At 36.3% G+C, this 25512-nt stretch overlaps 3 protein-coding genes and 1 long non-coding RNA gene across 5 annotated transcripts; 3 read left to right on the forward strand and 1 right to left on the reverse strand.

Moving 5' to 3' along the window:
- LOC109712012 (replication factor C subunit 3) lies at positions 1672-8178 on the forward strand. 2 transcript variants are annotated; one of them, XM_020235425.1, is made up of 9 exons: positions 1673-2017; positions 2168-2384; positions 3005-3084; positions 3187-3346; positions 4994-5075; positions 5438-5567; positions 5667-5730; positions 5825-5893; positions 7795-8178. In XM_020235425.1, exons 1-9 carry the CDS (start codon positions 1834-1836, stop codon positions 7892-7894), a joined length of 1086 nt encoding a protein of 361 aa, XP_020091014.1. In that variant the 5' UTR covers positions 1673-1833; the 3' UTR covers positions 7895-8178. The 2 variants fall into 2 exon arrangements, with proteins under 2 accessions (XP_020091015.1, XP_020091014.1); XM_020235426.1 differs by lacking the exon at positions 5825-5893 and having other exon boundaries at positions 1672-2017.
- Positions 9946-18764, forward strand: LOC109711683 (pantothenate kinase 1-like). Its single transcript, XM_020234835.1, has 17 exons — positions 9946-10256; positions 10358-10519; positions 12322-12362; positions 12660-12776; positions 13301-13420; positions 13503-13597; positions 13672-13765; positions 14007-14138; positions 14798-14910; positions 15053-15176; positions 16082-16198; positions 16283-16377; positions 16457-16550; positions 16762-16887; positions 17257-17369; positions 17496-17688; positions 18251-18764. The coding sequence occupies exons 1-17, from the start codon at positions 10127-10129 to the stop codon at positions 18374-18376; spliced, it is 1992 nt and encodes a 663-aa protein (XP_020090424.1). The 5' UTR covers positions 9946-10126; the 3' UTR covers positions 18377-18764.
- Positions 19073-19989, reverse strand: LOC109711685. The gene is made up of 2 exons (XR_002216661.1): positions 19918-19989; positions 19073-19690 (listed from the first exon to the last, which is right to left on the reverse strand). It is a non-coding gene; the product is annotated as an uncharacterized LOC109711685 (long non-coding RNA).
- Positions 21754-25481, forward strand: LOC109712173 (60S ribosomal protein L6, mitochondrial). The gene is made up of 2 exons (XM_020235594.1): positions 21754-22023; positions 24869-25481. The coding sequence occupies exon 2, from the start codon at positions 24893-24895 to the stop codon at positions 25199-25201; it is 309 nt and encodes a 102-aa protein (XP_020091183.1). The 5' UTR covers positions 21754-22023; positions 24869-24892; the 3' UTR covers positions 25202-25481.

Here is a 25512-nt window from a genome sequence, read left to right on the forward strand (position 1 = left end):
CGAATCCGCCCTGCCATGATCCGTCCTGAATCCGCCCTGAATTCGCCCCGAAAATCATTTATATTTTAAAAAAATATTCCTAAAAAATAATGTATTTACAAAAAAGTTCAAAATACAAATAATTTAGTATTCTCATTCTAATGTATTTGAAACTTTTGAATTTTGTTTGAATTGTGATTGTATTTTTTTTATAATTAATGTTGTTAAATTATATATATAATATTATTAAAAAATATTAATTTATATTTACAAATATTTAATAATATTATAATTTTATAAAACATATTATTGGCGGGGCGGATTCGGGGCGCCGGCGGAAAACGGTTACGAGGCGGGCGGATTATGGATGTATTTTTTAACCCATCACGGATTCAGGGCGGAAGGCGGGGCGAGATTTGCTAGTTGGGGCGGGAGGCGGGGCGGGGCTCCCGCCCCCAAATCCGCCCCGTTTGCATCCCTACTCACGTCGAACGCGTAACCATAGTGTTACCGCGTCAGACACGAGCCCGATACGGACAAGCAAGACTTAAAAAAGTGTTTGTGATAGGTAGGGACGTAAAACAGGTCGGGTAGCCCACGCGCCTTCAGGCCGGGCAACAGCACGGTATGGATACTATAGCATCCGGCCCGACTTGGCCCGGCCTAGACTTTCGGTTCATGTTGGGCCACTATAATTGGGCACGATGGCTTGGCACGGTCCGGCCAATAACGGGCCTGGGTCAAGCCGGGCAGAGAAGAGGTTCGCGGTCTGATTGGCACGGCCCACCAGGCCAACGTGGCCCGGACCCCACGGCCGAAGGCAACCTGCTTTGGGCTTGGGGTTCGAGCTCCTAGAGAGAAGGGCTCCTCGGGAGGAGTCTCCCCAAGAGCGCTCCTCCCAAGGTTGGGAGGAGTGGGTGGTTTTTGATTTAATGGACCAAACAATTTTGATCTATTAGATAAAAAATTTATTTTTTAAAAATTAATAATAATAAAATAATAATTTATATTTTTTTTATAAAAATTTAAAATTTTATTATTTTATAATTATTTTAATAAATTTAAAATTTTTTAATTAAAATATCAATTTAAAGAGAAATTAAGGATTTAAGTGCCGTAGCACGGAGTCGTGCCGGAAACTTGCTGGTACAATACAGCACGGTGCGTGCCGGGCTGTGCCGATACGTGCCAGTAACAAAAAATTCATATGTGCCAACACATAATAATATGAAATATTTATTTTCTATAACAACAAAATATTCTAATGGTTAATTATGTAATTTTATCAAATCTTTTAAATTTTGTTGAGAAAATTACTTATTAATTTAAAGAATAAAAAATTTTGAGTTGTGTCATTGACACGGGGGCTGTATCGTATCAATATCTTGTTGGCACGATACGGTATGATAGATACGGCCCGGATGGACACTTAAATCGTTGATAGGAATAATACATTATTTTAATTTTTAAAAATTTTATATTTTTTTTAAAAAATAAAAAAGATAAGGAACCGGCCCGGAGAACGGCACGGTTCGTGTCTTCCGGGCCGGACGGCAGAGCTGGGCCGGAGGGTTGTTAGCTCCGGACCGGCCCGTATTTTAAACCGGGCCGGGCCGAGGAAAGTTTTATACATTTTTATGTTTTTTTAAAAAAAGAAAAATTTGTAGAGTTTAGAGGCCCCCCTTAACCATTTCTAAGGGGAAAAACCCCTTCGTCGCTGTTGCTGGTGGAGAGGGTTTTGGCGCTCAATTCCACAACCCCCGAAGCCCCCAACGCGCGCTGTAGCGAGAAAGGGTTTTTATTTTTTTTTCCTCTCTTTTGGTGGCGCATCGCCGAGTTCCCGAAGGAAACCCTATGGCGGAGATCATGGAGATCGACGACGACGACGACGCCCCCGCCGCTGCGCCGCCACCGCCGAAGCTCGACAAGGGCAAATCCCCCCTCGCTCACGACGTCGCCAAATCCGCTCCCTGGGTCGAGAAGTACCGCCCCAAATCCCTCGCCGACGTCGCCGCCCACCGCGACATCGTCGACACAAGTACTCCCCCTCTCTCGATCCCGGATTCGTCGTCGTTGTTGCTGATGTTGTTGTTGATGATGTTGTTTTTGATGGTTTTGTTGTTGTTGATGATGATGATGATGATGATGATGATGATGTTTTGGTTACTATGATTTTTGGCCGTTGTAGTTGATCGTCTCACCAACGAGAACAGGCTCCCGCATTTGCTCCTTTACGGTCCCCCGGGGACGGGGAAAACGTCGACGATCCTCGCCGTCGCGCGGAAGCTCTATGGTTCGCAGTACCAGAACATGATCCTCGAGCTCAACGCGTCGGATGATAGGGGGATTGGTGTCGTTCGGCAGCAGATTCAGGATTTCGCGAGCGCTCGGAGCCTGTCGTTTGGGTAAAAGAGAGCTAGATGAAAATTATGCAATCTATGAATAGATTTAGGCTTTTAGCTGTAGCTATCATAGAGTATTTGACAATCAGAAAAGTTTGAAACTCTTCCTGTAGCACTAAGCAAAAAAAATGTGATTTTTAGGTCCTAGTGAAGAGGCTCCAACTTGGGAGCGAAGCCATTGGAAAAAATTATTTAGGTAAAAATGTATGGTGACCTTCTCAACTATATAGGCCATTTTCAAGTAGGACATCCAAATTTTCTATTTTGATTGGCGGCCCTTCAATCTTTAATTGCTTGATTTGATCTCTCTTTATTGAATTGGGGATTTCTTTAAAATTTAGCACTTTGTTTCTATTACAATTGTAAAGAGTGTCCAGTGCATTTCTTTTCTAGATGGTATGGGAATATGTGACCAAATTGAGATTTGCTCACCATAACAAACACTAGAATGAATAATAAAAGGACTTATCTGAATTTTGCGGACCTTTGAAACAGTGAACTGCTTATAATCTATTTCAATACATGCTGCTGGTTTGTTACTGGGTAAGCCAAATTGGATTACATATTTGTAATTTGACCTTTAAGTACTTGTAAAATTCTATTCTTCTTCTATGTTTACGTAGAGCAAAGCCTTCTGTTAAATTGGTACTGTTGGATGAAGCAGATGCAATGACCAAGGATGCACAGTTTGCTTTGCGTCGAGGTTTGCTGATATTATAGAACTATCATTTTTAAATAATAATTTCATAACCGTGCTTCTCGTTATCAAGCTTACCAAATTTGTTTATATTTTCTCTTGGTTTAGTGATTGAGAAACATACAAAGAGCACAAGGTTTGCACTTATCTGCAATCATGTCAACAAAATAATACCAGCATTACAGTCAAGGTGCACTCGCTTTAGGTTTGCTCCCCTTGAGGCTACCCATATTAGAGAACGTCTACAGTATGTGATAAAAGCTGAAGGGTATGTCCCTACCTTACCTTGATTAATTTATGAATCTTTAATGTGATTTACTGATGTTTATGTAGTTAGAAAGATTAATTTCCTGGTTTCAAACTTCCCCTGAATCTAATGGTTATTTTTTAAGGCATTTTATTAAGGCTGGTCTTCTTCATTTCATTTTTTGTGTTCCTGTTTAGCATTGATATAATACATTAGTCTATGCTTCTTAGTTTTCTCTTGCTATGCTAGTCTGAAAGACCAAGTTTCATACTTTCCTGGATTATTATCTGGAATAAAGACTAAGATGTATTATTGCTTGACTTAGTTGAGCTTAATAACTTGTATTACTTTTGCTGTGATTTAGTTGTGCTCAATAACTTGTATTACTTACTTTTACTTCTTGTTCTATGTTTCTTGACTGCCTTTTGCAAGAAAGGATTTGCCATGTTATGTTGGCAGTAGTGAGTTCATTTTTATTTCCTTTCCCGGTGGGTTTAATCCAAGGATTGGCTAAGGATTGTCATGCCACTGGCAGGGCTTATGCTGTTGTGCCGGAGGCATAGCACAGCACAGTGGCACGGGGCATGCCAATGTCGGCATGCCCCTTCATGCCAATGGCACGCCATTGGTATATTGGCACAGGTTTTTTCTAATTAATTTTTCATGAAAATTTAGTTTTTTAAGAGTATTTTAATATCTTTAGGGGCTATAAAAATGGTTTATGTATTATATCTCACACAATTAAGTAAGAATAGAGTTATAATCTTCTGAATAACTAAAGAAAAAAAATATTTATATAGATTATGAAATTATATGGATAAAGCCAAAACTAAAGTCATAATTGGATAAAAATTTATAGGGAAACACTACCATGAATAAAATCATTAGATCTAAAACGATAAAAGAAATTTGAGGAAATCTTTTTAATTGTAATTTTTCACTAAAAGTTGGTCTTATAATGAAATAGAATTTATCAATTACTCCAAATGTTAGTACATTTAGAAGATCTACGTCCTTTTAAGTATAAAAAAATTTACTACCTCAAAAAGAACCCCAGAAAAATGTAAAAAAAAAACCTAGTTTGTCGATATAGCGTTGGCACAACCCTGTGCCATGTGCCAACACGGCCTCAGCATGGTATGGCATGGGCAGCACATGCAGTCCTTGGTTTAATCTATAAATTCTTGATCCAGTAGGACTTCAAGAGCTTGCTAACTAATCCATCTAGCATTTCTCCGATCCTTACAGTACCACTATAGTGCCTTGCAGTATCATTACTGTGCTGTACAGTACTGCTAAAATTCTTAGCAGTACTTGATATTTTTATTGCAATTTTCCTTCTTTCTGGACCTCTCAGTTTGGGGTGTTACGTAGCATAACAATATTTGATAAAATATGGTCTTACTTATGTCAATCATTTCCATCAGAATAACTATTTGTCTCAGTACTGGCGAGTGCTATGGGTAACTTCCAAGTTTCTACTTTTGTAAAACTAAGCCGATGCTCCAAATTAGCGAAAACAGTTGTTTCAACCTGTTATACTTGGTTTTTGCCTTTCGTGCAGTGAAGAATCCAATTAATGGCAGTTCTTTTTTCATCATAGGTGACCTTTTTAGATATGTCTGCACACTTTGGAAAAATTCATGTACAATTTTTTTGTCCTGTTAGGCTTGATGTGGATGAGAGTGGCCTTACAGCACTAGTACGGTTGAGCAATGGTGACATGAGAAAGGCTTTGAACATATTGCAGGTTCTGATCTGCACTATCTAACACTTTTAAGCTCTTTATGCTTATTTTTTTTTAAAAAAAATATGTGCTTCTGTTAACTACTTTGTTTTCATCTAGGATTCACTTGTTAGATCAGTAGGAAGTCTGATCTGCGCAGTCATTTTTGTTCTCTACTTTGTTTTGAGTAGCTTGGTTAATAAACTTGACCTATATGATCTCCTTTAGCTCACTCGTTGACCAATAAAGTGAATAACATTTTTTTTTGATTTAGAGGCTTAGAGCTAGATAGTCCTTCATTTGAGGTCTGTAAGTTAACTTCTCTAAATTTGCCAGCCTTCTCCTTATTCTTACATTGAGATTTATTCTCCATTTCTGTTTTGCAGTCAACGCATATGGCTTCTCAACATATAACAGAAGAAGCCGTCTACCTTTGCACTGGAAATCCAATGCCAAAAGACATTGAGCAGATAGCCTATTGGTTACTGAATGAATCATTTACAACCAGTTTCAGATGTATCCTACACGAATTGTTTCCATTTCTATGTTTTCTTTCTTAGTTATCTTTTAATCTGAATATACACATGTTATGAATTTGTCCTTTACTTTGTTTAGATATATCTGATATAAAAATGAGGAAAGGATTGGCGTTGATCGATATTGTGAGGGAGGTTACTATGTATGGATTTACAAACTCATCTTTTTCCTTTTTGTTTACCCTTTAATAAGTGGACTTTTCTTTTGTAGCGGTCTCTAACGAATTGCTTTCTCAGGTTTGTTTTCAAAATACAAATGCCATCAAATGTCCAAGTAAAACTAATCAATGATTTGGCAGATATCGAGTATGTTCTAAATTTTCACATCTGGCTTGTTATTAATCTTTTTGCTATAGTTGTGTATCTATTGCTTGTACTTCTTGTGTTTCTGATGACCATGAGTACGGTACGAATGGATATAGTCATGATCAGTGCTGGGGACACATAAGCTCAACCTAAGTATCTTTCGTATATAGCATCTGGAACAAGCCTTGCCTCATTATATGTGTAATCACTCTTTTTTTCAAAAAAAAAAAAAAATCAAATTTGTAAACTTGTACCAAGTAATCTGACTGGGTAAGATAGGGTTACATCAGATCAATCTGGATTTATTCACTATGTAGGATTCATTGTAAAACTTCAGCAGCTGGAAGAAGTTAAGGCTTATAATAGTCATTTCATTCAAGAAGAAGAATCTGGTTTAGGTTTAAATCCAATTCTAACTGTACGAAAGCTGTGCAGTTAAAGAACCAATGCATTAGTTTTACAATATATATTCAAATTAGCATCAAACAAGCCAAAAGGTGTGCAGGCTTTTAGGTTAGCTTAGCAAGTGCCTTTGTTTCAGATTTGCCATTTTTGGAAGATACACTAATATTCCAGTCCTATATTGGTATGAAAAGTTAATGCATGATCCTTCTGAAGCTCAAACCAGATATTTAATGATGGCAAGATGTGTATGTTGAGGCGGACGAGTGATCTCGCAAAAAGAGAATAAGAAGCAAGTTTGACTGGCAAAAGTTGGAAATAGCATTTCTCGAGTATATGTGGCTGAAAATCTCATAAAATGGTTTTGACATGTTGTATAGGTATGAGTTGCAAAAATAAGTGTGACGACCCAATAATGCCACATTGGGGAGGACAGTAATTCCTATGGGAAAGGAATTTCTTGTAGGAATACAAGGATCAAGGGCTCTAGTAATAATAATTGGGCCTAAACATTTTTGGCGCGTGGTTTGGGCCTAAAAATTATAATGCTAGCAGGTTGGGTCATTATATTTAGTATCAGGGGCGGTTTGTTAGCTGGAAGTGTAAGATTGATTTCACATTGCCGGGTAATATTGAGCTAGGGAATGAAATCGCCTGGTAATATTGAGCTAGGGAATTGGACTTGACGAGGACATAAAGGTTTAAATAGGGGAGTCTGTAATGCTCTAATAGTCCCATATCGGATGAAAAAGAAATTCCTTTTGGGAACATAGGTACTAAGGCTGTAATAATAGTGTAACTAGACTTAAGCATTTTTACTCAGCGGTTTGGGCCCAATAAGTTATTAGTACTAGTGGATTGCATTATTAGAATAAGTGACTCTTCAGAAGATGCTTGAGAATAGGATGGCCAAAAATGTTGTTGGAGAAGCAAGAAAAAGGCGTAACATTTACTTTCATGTCGGACCATGTTTAAATAGTGTTGACCACTGAGTGAGAGGAAACTATCTATATAGCAAACCCCAATAAGAGTGATCATGTAAACAGTTTAGCATAACTATAATAACAGGGTTTTGTTTCAAGTATAATATTTCCTCCTGTTTTGTAACACATCCAATGGGTTCTCATCATTTGCAATATCTACACCATCAGTTCAGTTTAATCTCTCTGCAGTTTCAAATGTCAACACTATAAAAACCAGAGAGGATGCAATGGGTGGCATTTTATAATTTGTACTCTTGCAGCAACTAAAACTATCATTTTTTTAAAAAATTATTTGGTTTGAAGCATGTAAATGTTGCTTATACTGCATTTCTTAACCAAAAGCCAAATGAATGAAAACTTATGTCTCCAAGCAAGATAACGATCTTGGATTTAATGCTGTTAAGTTTTTTTACCATCCTTTATTTGTGCTATTTTCTTAATTTTGGAGAATGCAAGACATTAATACTTAATGTTTAAAAATAACAGCCCTGATGGTTCGAATATCTTTCCCTGCAGGTATAGGTTGTGTTCTGCATGCAATGATAAGTTGCAGCTTGGATCATTGATCTCTACTTTCACTAACGCCCGTTGTGCCATTGTTGCTGCTGCGAAGTAACATTGAAGTGAAGCTGCGGCCTTTTACTTTTCTGATCTGACAAGAGAAATTATACTTTTTGGTGAATCTGGCATAATTCAATGAGGCTGTTTGGCTCCTGTGCGCAGCAAATTGAGGGGAATTGCTGTAACTTAACCATTGTAAGATAGCTTGTGTTTTGCAAAACTATGTGTTGACCTGTTATGATCAAAATCTGTTTGTTGCACTGGCCGTGTTGAGGCTGGAGGAAGAGTGGAAATTGCGTTGTTATTCGGTTCTCTAATCTGCATCGTTGTTGTGCTCTCTCTCTCTCTCTCTCTCTCTCTCTCTCTTTTTGTGAATCAAGTTTGCTGGAGCTGCACATTAGTTGTTCTTGAATTGGTCAGAAGAAAATGGATTGACGCAAAAGTCATGTATTGCATCTATCATTTTCTTATTAGGATTGCGAGGAGCATTTACTTTTCTATAACAAATCTAATTTCTGTTGGGATTTCTTGCAAGTCTATGATTTTTCCATGATTTCAGCTTAACACATTCTGCTCACAAACTTTTTTTTTTTTTTTTTTTCAGTTTTCTTTTTTCGTTTTACTGTGAATTATTTTCTTTTTGCTTTTTAATAGATTATATTTATTTTGTTGTAAAAATGGGACTTTATATCAAATGCTCAGAATTTTATGCTGAAATTTGTTCTGTCATCAACTTTGTTGGCTATTGCGGTTTGGCAGAAGATTAAATATAATCTCCGGCAGTAAACACTGGCTTATCCCAACTAGTAAATTTCCTTGTACAAGTTTGGGTTATAATGCATTTGTTATATGTTGACTCTACCACGTTTATGAATCTCCAAAATTCTAACATTTCGTATCACTGACTTTGTTCGCAATATCATTGATCCTGAATTAACTATCTTCATTTAAGAACCTGCCAAAATGGTGATCGGTAATTATCTAAAAATCAGAATAATAAGTCTACAGATTTTCATATTACAAAATCCTGCACATAGAACTATGCATAATTGTGCGTCTTTACAATTTCCTATCTTGCTGAATTTCTGAATTAAAAATTGTGAAAGGCACTACTCCTAAATAATACAATAGGTGGGCATTCCTAGAAATGCAAATGGATCTAGGTTGGAGCTCCGGCCTCAATCCATCCCGAAGGGAGCGCTAAATGGGAATACAAAATATAGAAAAATATAATTCATTTTGAATGGAAATAGAAAATATAGAAAAATATAACCTGTTTTGAATCCGCCCATGATCTGCCAAGTAAATGGAGTCGAAGGCGGAAGACCTTTTTCTTCCTTCAATCCGCTTCGATCCGTCAATAATCTGCCAAAAATTCACTTCTGTCCCAAATAGGATGATAAATGAGTCAAAAATAAAATAAAAAATAATTCACCCTGAATCCGCCCCACCTTATAAGAAATGGAGCGGGAGGTGGGGGAACCCTCCCCCCTCCCCCGGATCCACCCTGTTTGGATCCGAGACACTCCCCTATATGTCCAATATTTTTTTTAAAAAAAAAATAGCACGATATTTATTTTATTTATTAGATAAATAAATTTAGTTATATAAAATGAGACAGTTAAGGTCTCAAAAAAAAAAAAAAAAAGGTGAAAAATTAAAGAAAAAATGAACTAAAAAGAAAACCAAAAAAGAACTAAACACGTGTTATTTCAAAGAAAGCGTGTGTGTGTGTGTGTGAATCAGTACATTGGACTATAAATAAGAGCAACATTACGCAGAAGCTAAAACGGTACCTGTAAATTAATTATAAAATTAAAAACTCATAATTACAGCATGTTGTGGCATCCGCAACAGTATTAGTATATGTGTGCAAAATAATAATGGAAGAGATGATCACGCTTGGAAATATAACACTTGTCAAAACAGTACACCGGATTCGCCACAACGAATGATATGGACTCCTCTCTTCCATCACGAATACACACTGGACACGTGTCAAAACATTTCATGCCGATACTCTTCTTCGTCCGTTGGATCAACTCTAACATCCTTCCCCGCAGCGAATCCCCCCAATCTTTGTTCTTATTTTTAATTGTCTCGGCTCTCACCAACCGCCTCTCTTTGAACGGCGACCCAAACCTACGAAGCTCTCTCGCTCCGCCATTCCCCACGTCCACGGAATTCCAAATCCCTAACCCTAATTCTCGTCCCCGTCCCCCCAAATCCCCTAATGCCTCTCCAAATTTGGATTTGAATTCGGAGTGGATCTTTCGATCTCTGTGACATGGGCACACCTCATGTGAATCTCGATCTCAATGGCGCGGAGATCCGCGGAGAATTGGACGAGAGGAACCCTCCAATCTATTTGCCCAACCAACCCTCAGATTCCCCTCTTCTCGCGCTTGATATCGGAGGTAAGCGTTTTTTTTTTTTTTGTTTGGCCAATTTTGTGATCGAAATGGTGTTAAATTTGTTTCGATTTTGATGTGCCGGTTCGATTTTGTGTTAAATTTAGGGACTTTGATCAAGCTCGTGTACTTTTCCAATGGGAAAGAGGGGAATGCGGGGGGTGAGAGAGGGGTTCGGAAACTTGGTGGGAAGTTGCATTTCACGAAGTTTGAAACGCGGCGACTTGATGAGTGCTTGGATTTTATTGTGTCAAAGAAGCTCCTTTGTGGTAAGAATTTGCAAGCATATGCCTTTGTTAGGGTTATTGTTTTACTTGCCATTAATAGTTACCATGCCTTAAATTGCCTTTATGTCTCTTGATGAGTTGATCATCATGCGTTCTGTAAGAGATAATTTTGAGGTTCTCTTACTTACATTTATTGCATTTATCATCCCAAGAGCATATAAATGTTTGAGAAGAATTTAACTAACGAAAATGATAGCCGATGTTGGACTGGATTTGAAGTTTTCTTTATGCGTGGAATTTTGAGGGAATATGTGTTCTCGTTTTCTTGGAAAGAAAAAAGGCGGTAAATTACATGTTTGGTCTTCAAACTATGAGGCGTGCGACACTTTGGTACTCAAACTTTACTTTGTTGCAATTTCTAGTTCGAACTTTTTTATTAATGCAATCAAGTCCCACGACCAAATTTAGTTGACTAAGCGGTTGTTTGGTTCCACGTAAAACTGTGGAAAATAGTTTTCAGTGGAAAAAAAATTTTCGGAGGAAAATAAATTTTACGGTGTTTAGTGTTTGGTTTATAGGAAAGAAAAATAGATTTCCATCACGGTTGTTGGTTGAAAGGAAAAGAAAGATGAATAAAAACCTATTATATATATTTTCTTCTATTATATATATATTATTATATTATTGATATATAATATATAATAATCATTATACTACATATGCTAGTTTATATTTATAAATAAAATATATTTTACAATAANTTGTTAGGAACTTAGGAGTATACGGGCTGCTGAACTCTTAATAGCACAATAGTCCTATTCTCTCTCTCTCTCTCTCTCTCTCTCTCTCTCTCTATATATATATATATATATATATATATATATATGTAAAGTTTGAGAAAGAGAGGTCCACAGTGGGAACTCTCGCGCGGTCCATGAGAATTGGCTTTTCTCGTGGACCACGAGCACACAACCCTTGGGCCGCTTGTTTTTGAGGAGAAGGTTTTCGTTTTCTGCATGACAGAAATGGAAAACGAAAACCCAACTTTTCATCCAAATCCATAAAATATTTTTCTATGTAAAATAATTTTACGGCCAACCAAACAGCCTGAAAAATATTTTTCAGACTGAAAAGTATTTTCGGGCAAGTTTTACGAGGAAACAAACACACCCTAAATGTTGATGTGTCGCTAATGTAGAAGTGATGTAGTAACGTTGTGATTGATGATGATGCGATAATAATTAAGATGCTATATCACTTCTACATTAACGTCAACATTAACGCTAACGTAGGAATTTTGAGGGAATGTGTTCTCATTTTCTTGAAAAAAAAAAAAGAAGAGAGGAGGTAAATTACATGTTTGGTCTTCAAACTATGAGGCGTGTGACACTTTGGTACTCAAACTTTACTTTGTTGCAATTTCTAGTTCGAACTTTTTTATTATTGCAATTAAGTCCCACGACCAAATTTAGTTGACTAAGGGATTGTTTGGTTCCACGTAAAATTGTGAAAAATAGTTTTCAGTGGAAAAAAATTTTCGGTGGAAAATAAATTTTAGTGTTTGGTTTGTAGGAAAAGAAAAATAGATTTCCATCACGGTTGTTTGGTTGAAAGGAAAAGAAAGATGAATAAAAACCTATTATATATTTTTTATTATTGCATTGTCGTTTGAATGTTCTTTGTTGTTATTTCAAAAGTGTTGTAATTTCTTTTGACCTTTGAGTTACTGCAATGCTCTTATATATGACTAATAATGCCTCTACATCTTATTTTACTTCTAGGTTGCAACTTATTTTACATTTCTTATGCTATTCATTGTAAACTTACATTGCCATAATTGTCAGGAATGACTACAGGGTCAAGTAAAGAACATGTGGTAATAAAGGTATGATCCTTCCTTGCTACTGTTATGCAAATTCTTTTAGGAGATTCTTTCTGAAAGTTAAGGCACCATACAGAGACCTAATTGGAACTCCAGGATTGTTTTTTGAGACTTATTTGATTAGAAACTAGAAAGGCAAAAGGCCTAATTGCTAGTACTAATGGTGAACAAGAATTTTATGGCTAATATGTATCATCTGAAGAAAATATTATTTATACAATTGATTCAAGTTATTGTATTAGGAGAAAATGTGTATTGGTCCATATTTTGTTTTAACTCATTTCTGAAACACTTTAATAGGCTACAGGTGGTGGAGCATTTAAATTTGCTGATGTCTTCAAGGAGAAGCTAGGTGTTTCTCTTGATAAGTTGGATGAAATGGATAGTGTTGTAGCTGGAGCAAACTTTTTGCTGCAGGTTCATTACTGAAACTGTTCTCTTACAGATTCATCTTAATTTGGAACTTTATAGTTAGAGCAAACTAACCTTTTGTGCTGTTGCTGCTCACTACAATGAATAACACTACTCATTTCTACAGTTCTTAAGATCTACTTACATTTTTGTGGTTTCCATGTAAAACTTGCTACATGATTTTGCCATTAAGGAGATTCTTATTAAGGAATCTCAAAGAGAAGAGATAAGGAGATATGAAAATTGTATAAACATCACCATATGTTGGTAAATTGCATTATTATGTACATTATGTAAAACGTATCGTAATGAGTTTAATTACTGACAGAAAACAATTATATTGAAGAGTATGCAAGACCTGGTTTATATCATGTATAATGCGCAGAATGATTAACTAAGTGGGCTTATATTTCTTTTTCAGTGTAAAATAAGGTTTTTGTGCAACATCATTTGTCTTTGTCAAGATGTTATTCATACAAAGTGCTTTTGGGTTCACTTTAAACTGTCCTAGCCTTTGTTCTTTTTTGCAGAAAATTCCTGGTGAATCCTTCACACACATGAATGGAAAACGGACTCTTGTAACTATTAGTCCGAAGAACTTGTTTCCATACCTTCTTGTCAATATTGGCTCAGGTGTTAGTATAATAAAGGTAATTCTGCATATGGTGTGCTTGGTAAAAATTTCTAATGATGATCCTATTTAGTTAGATATTTTTCATCAATTCAATTTAGGTCACTGGAACTAGGAAGTTTGAAAGGGTAAGTGGGACCCACATCGGTGGGGGCACCATGTTTGGTTTAGCAAAACTTTTAACTGGTTGCAAAAGGTATGTTACATTTGTATCATCTGTTATGCATATGCTTATGCATTTGGTTCGACTCACATGCATGTCACTTACAGTTATGATGAGTTCTTGAAGTTGAGCCAGAAAGGGGACAATCTTGTTCTTGATTTGATTGTCAAAGATATTTGTGGGGAACTGGTTTGCCAAAAGGTATCTTTTCTACTGTTTGGATTTCATATTCTTATTATTTAGCAATTACCAGAATTAATCAAGGATGGTATGCTTTCATATTGTCAAAAGTTGATTGTAGTAACCTGCTGTTCTTTTATTATAGTTACCATTTGTTTAGAGTTAGTAATTGTTTGCTTATCTAGTTTATTTTAGCACTTTTGGTGGTTTCTGTTGGCATAATATGGTTTTAGTGATCACTTTCTTTTCATTTATGTCTCAGCAAGGTCTTTCAGCGTCAACTCTTGCTTCTAGCTTTGGGAAAGTGATAACGTCTAAAAGGAAGCTCGCGGATTACAAACCTGAGGACCTTGCTGCTACCCTATTAAGTGCTTTTACTTATAACATTGCACAAGTAAGTTTCTTTCTGGCTTTTTGAGATTTTTTTTTTAAACTTAATCGATTGGCAGAATCAATATTCTGAACTGCCAAGTAGCTTGTTAATGTTCTGTTATCTTCTTACCTTTGTCAGATCATAGTAACTTTGTATACTACTGATTAACGCTATCAAAAGATCTCCTGATCTTGTCCTGTTGTGAAGGTCTTGGCCGATCAAAGGATAAAACAGTTCAAGATGTGACCATAGAATAGAACAGTGTGAAGTTCCTAAACAGAATGAAAACGTAATAAAAGCAAGAGCTACGATCCTTAAGCAGTGTAAAAAGATTTGAGTAAAAAAGAAAATTAGTGTAAAAAGATTTGAGGAAAAAAGGAAAATTAAGAGAATAATACTTTAGATGTTAAGGGCATGCATTTAATTATAAAGGTGGCCAGACAAAGAGAACCCATTTGTGGTTTTTTTTTTTTTTTTTTTTNGGGGGAGGGATTGGGGTGGTTCATGGAAGGCCATTTGACCTTTTCAGATTGAAATGCTCTAAGCTATGAGTGGAAAATATCTTTCTGTGAGCAATAACTATGCATTCAATCATTATAAATTGAAGGAAAAAACAAACACATTGATTATTATGAAACAAGTTACTAATGCTGGTTCTTGTACTTACACTATTCCTTCAGATTTCTTTCCTTGTAGCATCACTCTTGGGGCTCAGGAAGGTTTTCTTTGGAGGATCGTATATTCGTGGTCATACAAGCACAATGGACAACATTAGTTATGCAATTGACTTCTGGTATACTTCATGAATTACATTCATTGAGCATGCAAAACATGACAAATTTATTTTACTCGTTATCCTTGATGTTTAATAATTCATAATTGGAAAGGCTTTCTTTTTGCTTGTGTTTGCTTTCATTGTTATGCTTGTCATTCAGGTCAAAAGGTCAGATGCAAGCACTCTTTTTACGCCATGAAGGGTTTTTAGGATCTCTTGGTGCATTAACTAGTTATGGAAACATTGATACTGATAGCCTGACACTTGAGGATTCAAAAGAACAAGTGAGTTAAGATGAGAATGGTGAGAAACTAGTATATGATTTTTATGTAGAGATACTGTTGGATATTTATACGAATTGCTGCAAGTTCTACTTCAGATTATGTTTTCTCAATCTTGTAAATTTGCGATATCAACGTAATGTTGAATAATTCTCCTTATCAACTAGAACGTTTCCTCTCTAAAGTTATATATTATCTTCATAATAATCTTATGACTGGGAATACATCTATCTGTGCTTGTTATTGGTTACAAGATGTATATCACTATCTAGTATATTAGATATAAAATGCATTATAACATATAAGATTTAGAATTCCTGATAGCATGGGCAAGGGAGCTATTTGCTAGGGATATTTAGGTGTTACCATCAGATATGACAATCTAGGTAGACCTCTTATATTGACCACCAGCATTGTTCAAATTTCACATTGAATTTCTTTCTGTTGTTCACGTCTTCTTTCTTTGATCTTTTGGTCACCTCTATGATCGTGACTTAAATAGACCAGTTTCTATGCATTTGGTCAAATACAATCATGTAATCATGGTCTCACATTAACTCCAAAACTTTTCCGCTGAGCATTCTCTGGGTCTTGTTTTTGTTGACCTTTGAAGTATTGCATCTTCATTATCTGTATGGTTGGTAAAACTGAAATATAAGATCTGCTAGAATTTATAACTTGAGTGTCGCTAATTGTTTTAATGCTACGTTCTTATGGAAGTAGTGGCTTCAATAAAACAAACTTTTATGATAAAAATTTAACTTAAGCAAAGTCAACAGTGTGATATTTCTCTCTCCAATTATCCTTCTTTGAATGGTGATATTTTTTTTTTTTCAAAGGCTTCTCTCCACCTGTTATGTGGATGTTAGAAGTAATTAATCTTCCTTGTTTTACCATTATTTATGCAGGATATATTCCATGACTCATCTGCACCTATTGATGGAAAGTTAGCAGCTGAACATACGGAAAGCAACATCTTTCCTTATCTACTTGTTAATATTGGCTCAGGTGTTAGCATGGTTGAGGTCAGTCTTCGATAATGTACCACTCTAGCTAATTACACAATTTGTTGGCATACTTACTAATTGTCTGCAATATCTATTGAGTAGGTGATTGGAAAGGGAAAGTTTGAGCGTATTATTGGGACCCACTTAGGTGGCGGTACTATCCTTGGTCTTGCAAGGCTGCTGACGGGCTGTTCCAGGTAAAGACCATTACAACCTGTGTTTCAAATAGAAATTCTTTAGAAATTTCATTATTACATGCATACTGTTTCTTTGTAGTTATGAAGAGTTTTTGGAGTTGAGCCAAAGGGGTAATAATTTATCAGTAGACTTGACTGTTGGGGATATATATGGTGAGCAAGGTTATCTGAAGGTATAATTTCTTCCCTGTGGTTACAGAGGAGAAAACTACAAGATGCATTCACCATCTGATTAGAACTTTCAAGCTTCAGAAGCGTTAATTACAAAAGAAATATTCTCTTATTTAGATTGTCTTTGTATCAGTTTCAATAGTATGAGTTCACTGATTGTATGTATCAGTGATTGATTTTCTAATGGTATCTTACTTGTTTTAATTATCATAGCATGGTCTCCCAGCGTCTACTACTGCTTCTAGCTTTGGGAAGGTAAATTCGAACAAGCTTTCAGATTACAAAGTAGAGGATCTTGCTGCAGCTCTCTTGAGTGCTTTCAGTTACAATATTGGACAAGTAAGCTGCCTCTCTTAGGAACAAATAGTTCTGTTTAGCAGGGAAGTATGATCTGCAGGAAGTAATTTGTTTCTATAACTGTTATGCTCTTTGATTTCATAGACCTGATATAACATGGTCCACTGAAGTTTGAGAATAGCATCTAAGAACTCTTCTCCAGTTAGAAATTGAAAGATTGTTTCTTTAATTAAGACATTGGATGCTCAGAGCCACTGCAACTTAATTCCCAACATTTACATTTTTAATGTCTCATATGGAGCCTTATTTCTGCCAGACCTACTAGTTTGTTAGTTTTGGTTTGTGTAATGCTACATCTATTCATTGGCTTGTATGTGCTTGCTTATAATTTTTTCTTGATGTTTGTTTCAGATAGCCTATTTCGTGGCAACTCTATCAGGGATGAAGAGAATTTTCTTTCGAGGAACATACGTTTGTGGTCATGAAAAGACTATGGACAAGATTTCTCGAGCACTTAAATATTGGTAATACGCATGGCTTTTGACTTGTTTAATTTGATTCGGTACTCTGTAATTTGCCAGTAATTTGCTAATATCGACAAATCTCTTGGCCCTTTCCTGCCCCTGATGTTTTTTTTAATGATCTTTCAGGTCCAAAGGCCAAGTCCAAACGACATTCCTTTGCCACGAGGGATTCTTAGGAACTCTAGGAGCTTTTTGGAGCTATGAAAGCATGGGCATTGACGGCTTGGCCGCCCCTGAGGTCATAAAGGAGGTCTTGCTTGGCGCTCCTTACACTGGAGGACAATTTCCAACTCTACCTCCGAGTCAGCAGAATGACCGTGTAAGCAAATGCTCACTTATTACGGGTTAATCTTAGCTTAGAAAACTAGCAGTTGATGATCATTGATTCCTCTGTTTGCATGGTTCTACATCCCTTTTTTATGATTCTCTGCTTCTTATGAGGAAGTCCTAAGGCACAGTAGTGTGGCTGTCGCAAGATGCAGCTCAACCTTATGCATGTTTTTCCAAAATGTAACTGTGGAGACTAGATTAACATCCTGCGCACATGATGCGGACTAAGATTAGTTAGTCGAGATTGCATTGCCGTATCTATGCACCGTTAAGGAACTAACATGAGCTTAAGCATTGGGAGAGTTGGTTAGCACTGGTAGTTTAAGCTTTTGGGATAGTTGGTTAGCACCATCTCTCTGCGGACAAGTATCATCATGGATTTTGTTTTCCAAGAACGCTGCTTAAACAAACACAGGCATCGACGTGATTGTTGGGGTGCAAATTGTAACTCCAATTGATTTGCTGACAATGGTTTAACTCACGAATTTCTTAACTAAACCCTATATTCTTATTTCCTTCTTCTACTTGCAACTCTCTCTTGTCTTCCGCAGAATGATGCTATCGACCTCAGGACAGAAGTTGAGAAGCTAAAACATGACAATGCAATGCTCAGAGCCATGGTAGAAAGGCTACAATGTGAAAATGAAGAGCTCAAAGCTAAGTCTCGGCAATCATAGCATAAACATTATATGACAACATCCCAAGAAAGAGATGATCAGTTTCGCAACATGAAGCAAAACAACAAAATTGGAGCAAATAAGGTTTCGAGCCCGGCATCAGAATTTTGGCTACAGCTTCTGGGCCGAAAATTATCCCAATCTTTTATGTATTATTGTTATTCATGTTATCGATCTGTTTGTATGTAGAGTTAGAAATGTTTTTGTAGTTAGTTCCAAATTGTTGCATGTTTTTCATAAGCCCCTTCTAGTATGTAGACTATTGAATCTGCACTTTCTTTGGTATCAAATGATTGTAGAACCAAGATGATTTGATTTGTAACATCATAAATTGAAGGGAGTTAATTTTAAACTAACTTCTTTATTTGAAATGTAATATTGGATTGAATTGAGGTGCCTTTCTTCTGAATAAGGATTTTCACACTTGGTCATTTTATAATTTAATAAAGAGAGTCCAATTTAAACCTTCATGTTTAGTAGAATTATTTGGCCAAGAAGCATTATGTAAAAATGTTCTTTGCAATTCCATTGCTATTTTTCCACATTTTAACCTTCATATTTTTTATGTTCTTGTAAGGTTCCAACCTGATACTGAGATTACTGATACTCGAAATCCTGTCCTCAGAAAGCAAAATAACTCGTGAGTTTTGCAAATTCGAGTTCGCACTCCACAAGTGATGCCTATTACTTTTAAACTAAGAAAATTCAAACCTCTTATTAATGTTCGCACAAAAATAAACATACCGAAAATGATGCAGAACTAAAACAAAATCATGATTAGCAAGAAGCAACAGAAATCGATCATTAAAACTTTTGTTCTTGAAAATAAAAAACAAGAGATTATAAACAAACAAAAAAAAGAAAAAAAAAATCAAAGCGTTAGTTGGTAATATTTTCAAATAAAGTGTCCGAGCATCTGAATGCAACACGCCGCACCGCATACGAACGGCGAGTGCCAGAATCTCAGCTCGATTTCGTTCTCGGCAACGTACAGCGCTGAAGACGCTACAGCAAAAGAAGCGCATCAGAGACTCTAATTTATTGCCTTTTATTATACTATTATTATTATCATCATCATCATCATCATCATCATCTCTGTTGTAATCTTCCTTTTAAAAATAAACTAAAAAAAAAGGATTAAATAGGGCAAAAAAAAAAAAAAAAACCTATTCCTAAAAACGCAAAAAAAAAGAAGAGAAAAAGATAGGAGTCTCAGAGAGACAAAATAGAGGATATCAACACTGCTTTTGTTTCGTGGCATCAGCGTTTGATGGTATCTTTGTTCCCTCATCACAGACCATCCATCTTCATCATCTTTGTAACAAAATACGAGATAAAATTTAAGAAAAAAAACAAAAAAAAAGAAAGTAAAAAAAAAAACCAAAATAAGGGGCCTCAGAAGCTTGATTGGCATAAAAAGAAATTCGCATCAAAGAGAAACATCTCAGATGGTACAGACAATAATGGTACATCATCGGCCCATTACATTAAATTAATAATAATAATAATTAGATCGTGATAGAAAAGAAAAAATTTTACACCTTGATGATTTTGTGGGTGGGAGGGAGCTTCAAGGTTCGGAGCGATTGAGATGGGCTTTGGTAGATTATATATATATATATCGAGTGCCAAGGGGCAGGAACGAAGAGAAACCCTAATTCGTAAACTTTTTGGTATTTTTGTATTATGATCCCTTCCGATTTATGAAATTGCAAAGCAACTTTTTTTCTTTTTTTTTTTACTTAACATTTCTCTTTTCTTTGTGTTAAAATATTTTTAACTTGGGGGTGTTTGCTTCGGCATAAAATAAGACCCAAAATTATTTTCGGTAAGAAAATATTTTTTTACTTGTTTGGCTCGAAGTAAAATTTATATACAAAAAATTTCAAATACCCCATCTAGGTTTATCAAATATTCATTTTAGTATCATTTAGTTTTAATTTGTCACTGATTTAATGAAAAAAATTAGTCGAATGGATGATAAAAAAAAAGAAGAAATCACCGGATACTAAATTGATACACTTTAAACTATATAGTACTAAAGTGAAAAAGTATAAAATCGCAAGAGTGGTATGTGAAGCCTTTCCTATATTTTTTAGGCTAAATTATAGGAAGCTCCTCGTCAATATTCGCCAATTCACTTTCTCCCTATTATTCAATAACCTACACTTTGACATTTTACAAAATGAAAAATATTCACTTCGGCTCTCGCCGTTAGTGTTTTATTAGGATTCTGTTTATATTTATTTTTTATATCCAAAATATCTCTGAAATCCTCATCCATACCCACACACATGCTCTCGACCGCAGCCTTGCCCTGCGCTGTCGCCTTGCCCTCACCCACCTCTCTGTCCATGCCCAGATACACGCCCTCTTCCTTCTTCGCCGTCGAAATGAGTAAGATTGGGGAGGAGGAGATGAAGAAGATAAGAGCAATTTGGTTATTTTGTTACATCGTAACTTTCTACGAATATTCTTTAATTTTTAAGAAATAAAGTGTAAATTTTTAATTGACTGCAAAAAAGAAAAAACTGGGATGGACATAAAGTTTTATGTAATTTAGCCTATTTTCTAAGACTATTAATAAAAAAAATTCTCCCTCATCCAGGGATGTAATGTGGGCTGTGCCGGACTAGCACGACCCACATTATACAGGCCGATTTGGGCCAAGGGTCGGCCCGGCCTGACTCGATTATTAATCCGGACCGAACCGTGCCGGTCCGTTTACTTAGACTATGAGGCCCGGCCTGGTCCCCTGGCTGGCCCAATACGGGCCGTGCCGGGCTGGGCCGGGGTTCATGCCAGCCCATATTTTGTTTTAAATTTTTTCACACAGTTTTTTTTAGAAATTTATTTTTTTTCCAGAAAAAGAAATAATTTTTTTTTTAAAATTATAAATTTGACTTATAATTTTTACTTTGCACAATTATACCCAACTTTTTGAAAACTTTTTAATTAAATTTTTTAATAATTTTTTATTATTTAAAGAGAAAATAATATTTTAAAAAATAAATAATAAAAAATATATAAAGTTTGTATTAATTATATTATATAATTACATGAAAAAAAATAAAAAAAAATATATTTAAATAAACATATTTAAAATTATTTTTTTAAAAAAATAATTTTGTTTTAAGGGTCTGACCCTTGGGTGTTGGAACTTGGGAGAGAGCTGTGAGAGAGAAAGAGAGAGAGAGAGAGAGAGAGAGAGAGAGAGAGAGAGAGGGGCATGCTTCAAGTTGGGTCAAATCATTGTTATAGGCTTATAGGATATGGCCTTATAGGCCTAGGCCCGGACCAGAGTCGTGCCGGGCCGGGCGGCCTACGAGCCGCCCGGCCCGTTTTACAATCCTACCCTCATCTCTCTCTCTCTCTCTCTCTCTCTCTCTTCCTCTTTCTCTCAAGGCGTTTGGCCAACTCTCGAATCTCGAGACTCTCGACCCGGTGCCTCGCTCTCTCGCGAGAACGACGACGAGGACGAAGAGGAGTTGGTGCCGTGGTGGCGACATCTAGGGTTTCCCCTCTCTCAGCCGCTTCCTCTCTCATCGTCCTCACCCCGACGCACGGTCGCTCAGAAACCCTAAACCCCACTCGTCCTATACTACTCGATCACCACCTTCCTCGGCTCCTCCTCGCATCGGATTAGGGTATTTTCGCACTATCTAAGTATTTTGCTGTTCTATCTGAAATGTGGCTGTAAATTAGTATAGAAGTATGTTTTTGTTGAAGAACAAATTAGTGATAATACAGTATAACTCGAATTTTCTTTTATTAATAGACTTAAAAATATATAATTATAAAAGTAGTTTTTAAAAAAAATATTTACTAAACTAGGTCTATGAGGAGAATGAATTACCGCCTTCTGAATGCGGAGAATCGGTTACCACTTTCTTTAAAGCATTAAAATTATTTTTAGTGATTAATGCAGTACATTTTTTGGAGTTTGGCGGCGAATGATTTACCGCTTTTATAAAAATTTTGGATATCTATTCTTACAATTAAAATGATCTGCATGCTTAGTAGGCCAAAAACCCTGGTAACTTGACATTGGAGTGCTCAAATCCTAGATGATATTATGTTTGGTCAATTTTGCTGATGGAAATAAGGTTTAATGGCGATCTCTCTTTCTTGCAAGACTCTGTTTTTAGGTGAGAAATCAATGATTGTAACTGTTTCCTTGTGGACGATTGGCAGTTTAGATGTGTTTGGTAATTCTCTGCCTAGATGGAATGGAAGATAATAACTTGCAGAAGTTTTTAAAGAACAATTTCTCAAAAGAAAAGAAAAGAAAAAAGAAAAAAGAATTGTTTGACGACCATAGAAAAATAAAGTTCAAAGGGGCATAAAAAGGGTAGTATGTGATTTTGAGTGCGAAGTGATTTGGTAGGGCCATAGAAAATCTAGCAACTTTTCAATAAGAGATGGATTGCTTGTAGTTTAGCATGTGAGTTTCCTTTCATGATATTTTAACTTAGTAAAAAAAATTCTGAGCTTTGTTTGATGAATGATTTTGGATGCACTTGACGTATGAACTCCATGACTTCAGATTCTCTAGTTTTAAGTTATGCTGGAATTGCATTTCCATAAATAAATCTAGAGAAGCATTGATAAAGACGTGAGAGATGTCCTTCCATCTACAATCGTAGAACTCTTTACATCACTTGCATTTCAGTGAACTACTTTAGCAGTTCTATTTGTCTGTGCACTTTTCCATGTGGCTTCTTACTAGATTCATCCGATACATCGGGCAAGCACTGAATGTGGGGAATATTTAGTCGGACATGTCCTATAGAACACGTGGGGTATGAACTGTTGGCTAGCACTTGATTTTGCTTTGAGATTCACTTGAAGTGCTATCTGACAGCTCATATTCTAAGTGTCTGATAGGGTGCATCACACTAATATTTCTTTCCGTGATTGAATTTCTTTCTTTCAAACTTTGGTTAACTTCTCATTAAGTCATAAAATGCCAACGTGGCGATTTTTTTTTTTTTTTGTCAATGATCAAGGATATAAAATAAGAGACCATGTTATTAATTAGGATTAGCGTCAATCTCTCTGTAAGAGTTAAACCACTAGGACTGTTGGCTTATTGTCTTTTTCAGCAAAACGGCAGTAATACATTTCTAAGCTCAATCTAATTGAGTAATATGTCTAATTTTAGCTGATTTTTATATTTGCATTTTAACACTTTCTATGATGCATGTTACCAATCGATAGCAGAGCTAAAGCAAAAATTATGGCATATAATTCTAGTGTTGTGTCGATAAATAGCTGATATTTTTTGATGGTTCGAAAGCCTGTTCCAAAGCCTATTCAATTTTTTGGGTCAACCTTAGGCACTTGTTTGTTTTGGGGATGATTCAGGTTACAGGGTCTTATCCCACAATTCTGCTGAACAAACTTTTTTCCTTTTGGAGGTATGCTTAGAAGACTAATTTGAAGTCGTGAAGAAGTATGTGGTAGACCATTTACTAGTACCCAAGGATTTAAGTGCCCTGGCACGAGGTTGTGCCAGAAACTTGCCAGCACGAGACGGCATGGCACGGTCCGTGCCGAGCCGTGCCGATGTGTGCCGGTCAAAAAAATTCTTGTGTGCTGACACATAATAGCATGAATATTTATTTTCTTTAGCAACAAAATATTCTAACTATTTATTATGTCTTTTTATCACATTTTTTGAACTTTTTTGAAAAATTTACTTACTAATTTAAAGAATAGAGGGTTTTGAGTTATGCCATCGACACGAGATCTGTATCATGGCTGTATCTTGTTGGCACGGTACGGCACTGTGGATATGGCCCGTACCGACGGGTACTTAAAACCTTGCTAGTACCCTTGATTCTGAACTCATGGGAAGCCAGCTTAAATTGTTCTATGTTAAACTAGGATATGAATGGTGCTTAATTGCTTGCATTTGGTCATTGCTGTGTTAGCACAAATAGAGGAATAAAATGCTGGTATGCTGGAATTCGTCATTGCTGTGTTAGCACAAATAGAGGAATAAATGCATAAAATGATAATTCTAGTGGAAAGTTTACGTCACCTCCAATGTACAATATTTGAGGATTTGATTTATCCATGCCTTATTCCGCTACCAATATTGGTTAATCATACTTAGTCTACTGCTATATCAGATGATACTTTTTTCTCTAATACTCTCGTCCCCCCGTCCTCCCCCCCGTCTTCCCTTTGCAAGTTTACTGGAGCCATATATGTGTGCTTTTCATTCTTTATTTATCTATTTATTTTAAAACTTGTGGGGAGCAAACTCGATAATGAAACTGGCAAAGGATTTGTCGTTGTTCTGAGATTATATTCAAGCTCTTTGCCAATGTGCAGAACATCTCAGCTTACAGATTTCCATTCGGAATATCTTAATTGTGCACTTGTCTATTCTTTATGTTTTCCGGGTCCTCCTGTTTTTTTTTTTTTTTGGCAAAATAATAAACTTTTGTCAGATTAGAAATCAACAAACACTTATGCTGTCAGACTAGTTGCTTCAAATTTTCCCAAATGGAAGCCAAATTCTTCCGGTTCCTCAAAATCGTGGGTGTCGGATTCAAAGCAAGGACCGAATCGGAGGGCCGGCAGTTGTTCCTGAAATTGGGTTACAGCCACGAGGTGGAGTTCGCCGTCCCTCCAGCTGTCCGCGTCTTCTGCTTCAAGCCAAACATAATATGCTGCACAGGTATCGACAAGGAGAGGGTGCACCAGTTCGCGGGGGCTGTCCGGAGTTGTAAGCCCCCCGAGGTTTATAAAGGGAAAGGTATAATGTACATTGACGAAGTCGTGAAGAAGAAGCAAGGTAAGAAGTCGAAGTGATTGCCGGGAATAGGAAGCATATTTGTTGCTTGTTTAAGCTCATTGAGAAGTAGATCCAATGCGGCTTTTGTTTGTCGTAGATTAGTGTAATGTTTAATTCGAGGATCAAATTGGTCTTTTGTAATTTTTTTGTGTGCTATTTGTTTACACCCCTCCGTAGAGAAAAATAATGTTGGCATGGTATAAGTGAATGGAATTGTAGTCCATTTTGAAATGGGCCCTCTAAACTCTTTTATCATCATCATTATTATTAATTTACACTCCCTTATCTTTGTTTTTATGCAATTTGAATTATTTTCATCATGTGATTG

This window comes from Ananas comosus, linkage group 6, assembly GCF_001540865.1.
Source record: "Ananas comosus cultivar F153 linkage group 6, ASM154086v1, whole genome shotgun sequence".
NCBI lineage: Eukaryota > Viridiplantae > Streptophyta > Magnoliopsida > Poales > Bromeliaceae > Ananas > Ananas comosus.

Bases quoted from the DNA above. Each gene is read 5' to 3' on its own strand.
- LOC109711683 (XM_020234835.1), top strand. From the start codon at position 10,127: ATGGGCACACCTCATGTGAATCTCGATCTCAATGGCGCGGAGATCCGC. The intron at 13,421-13,502 runs GTAATTCTGCAT...AATTCAATTTAG, and splicing joins CAGGTGTTAGTATAATAAAG to GTCACTGGAACTAGGAAGTT. The intron at 17,370-17,495 runs GTAATACGCATG...ATGATCTTTCAG, and splicing joins TCTCGAGCACTTAAATATTG to GTCCAAAGGCCAAGTCCAAA.
- LOC109712012 (XM_020235425.1), top strand. From the start codon at position 1,834: ATGGCGGAGATCATGGAGATCGACGACGACGACGACGCCCCCGCCGCT. The intron at 3,347-4,993 runs GTATGTCCCTAC...TTGTCCTGTTAG, and splicing joins TATGTGATAAAAGCTGAAGG to GCTTGATGTGGATGAGAGTG. The intron at 5,076-5,437 runs GTTCTGATCTGC...TCTGTTTTGCAG, and splicing joins AGGCTTTGAACATATTGCAG to TCAACGCATATGGCTTCTCA.
- LOC109712173 (XM_020235594.1), top strand. From the start codon at position 24,893: ATGGAAGCCAAATTCTTCCGGTTCCTCAAAATCGTGGGTGTCGGATTC.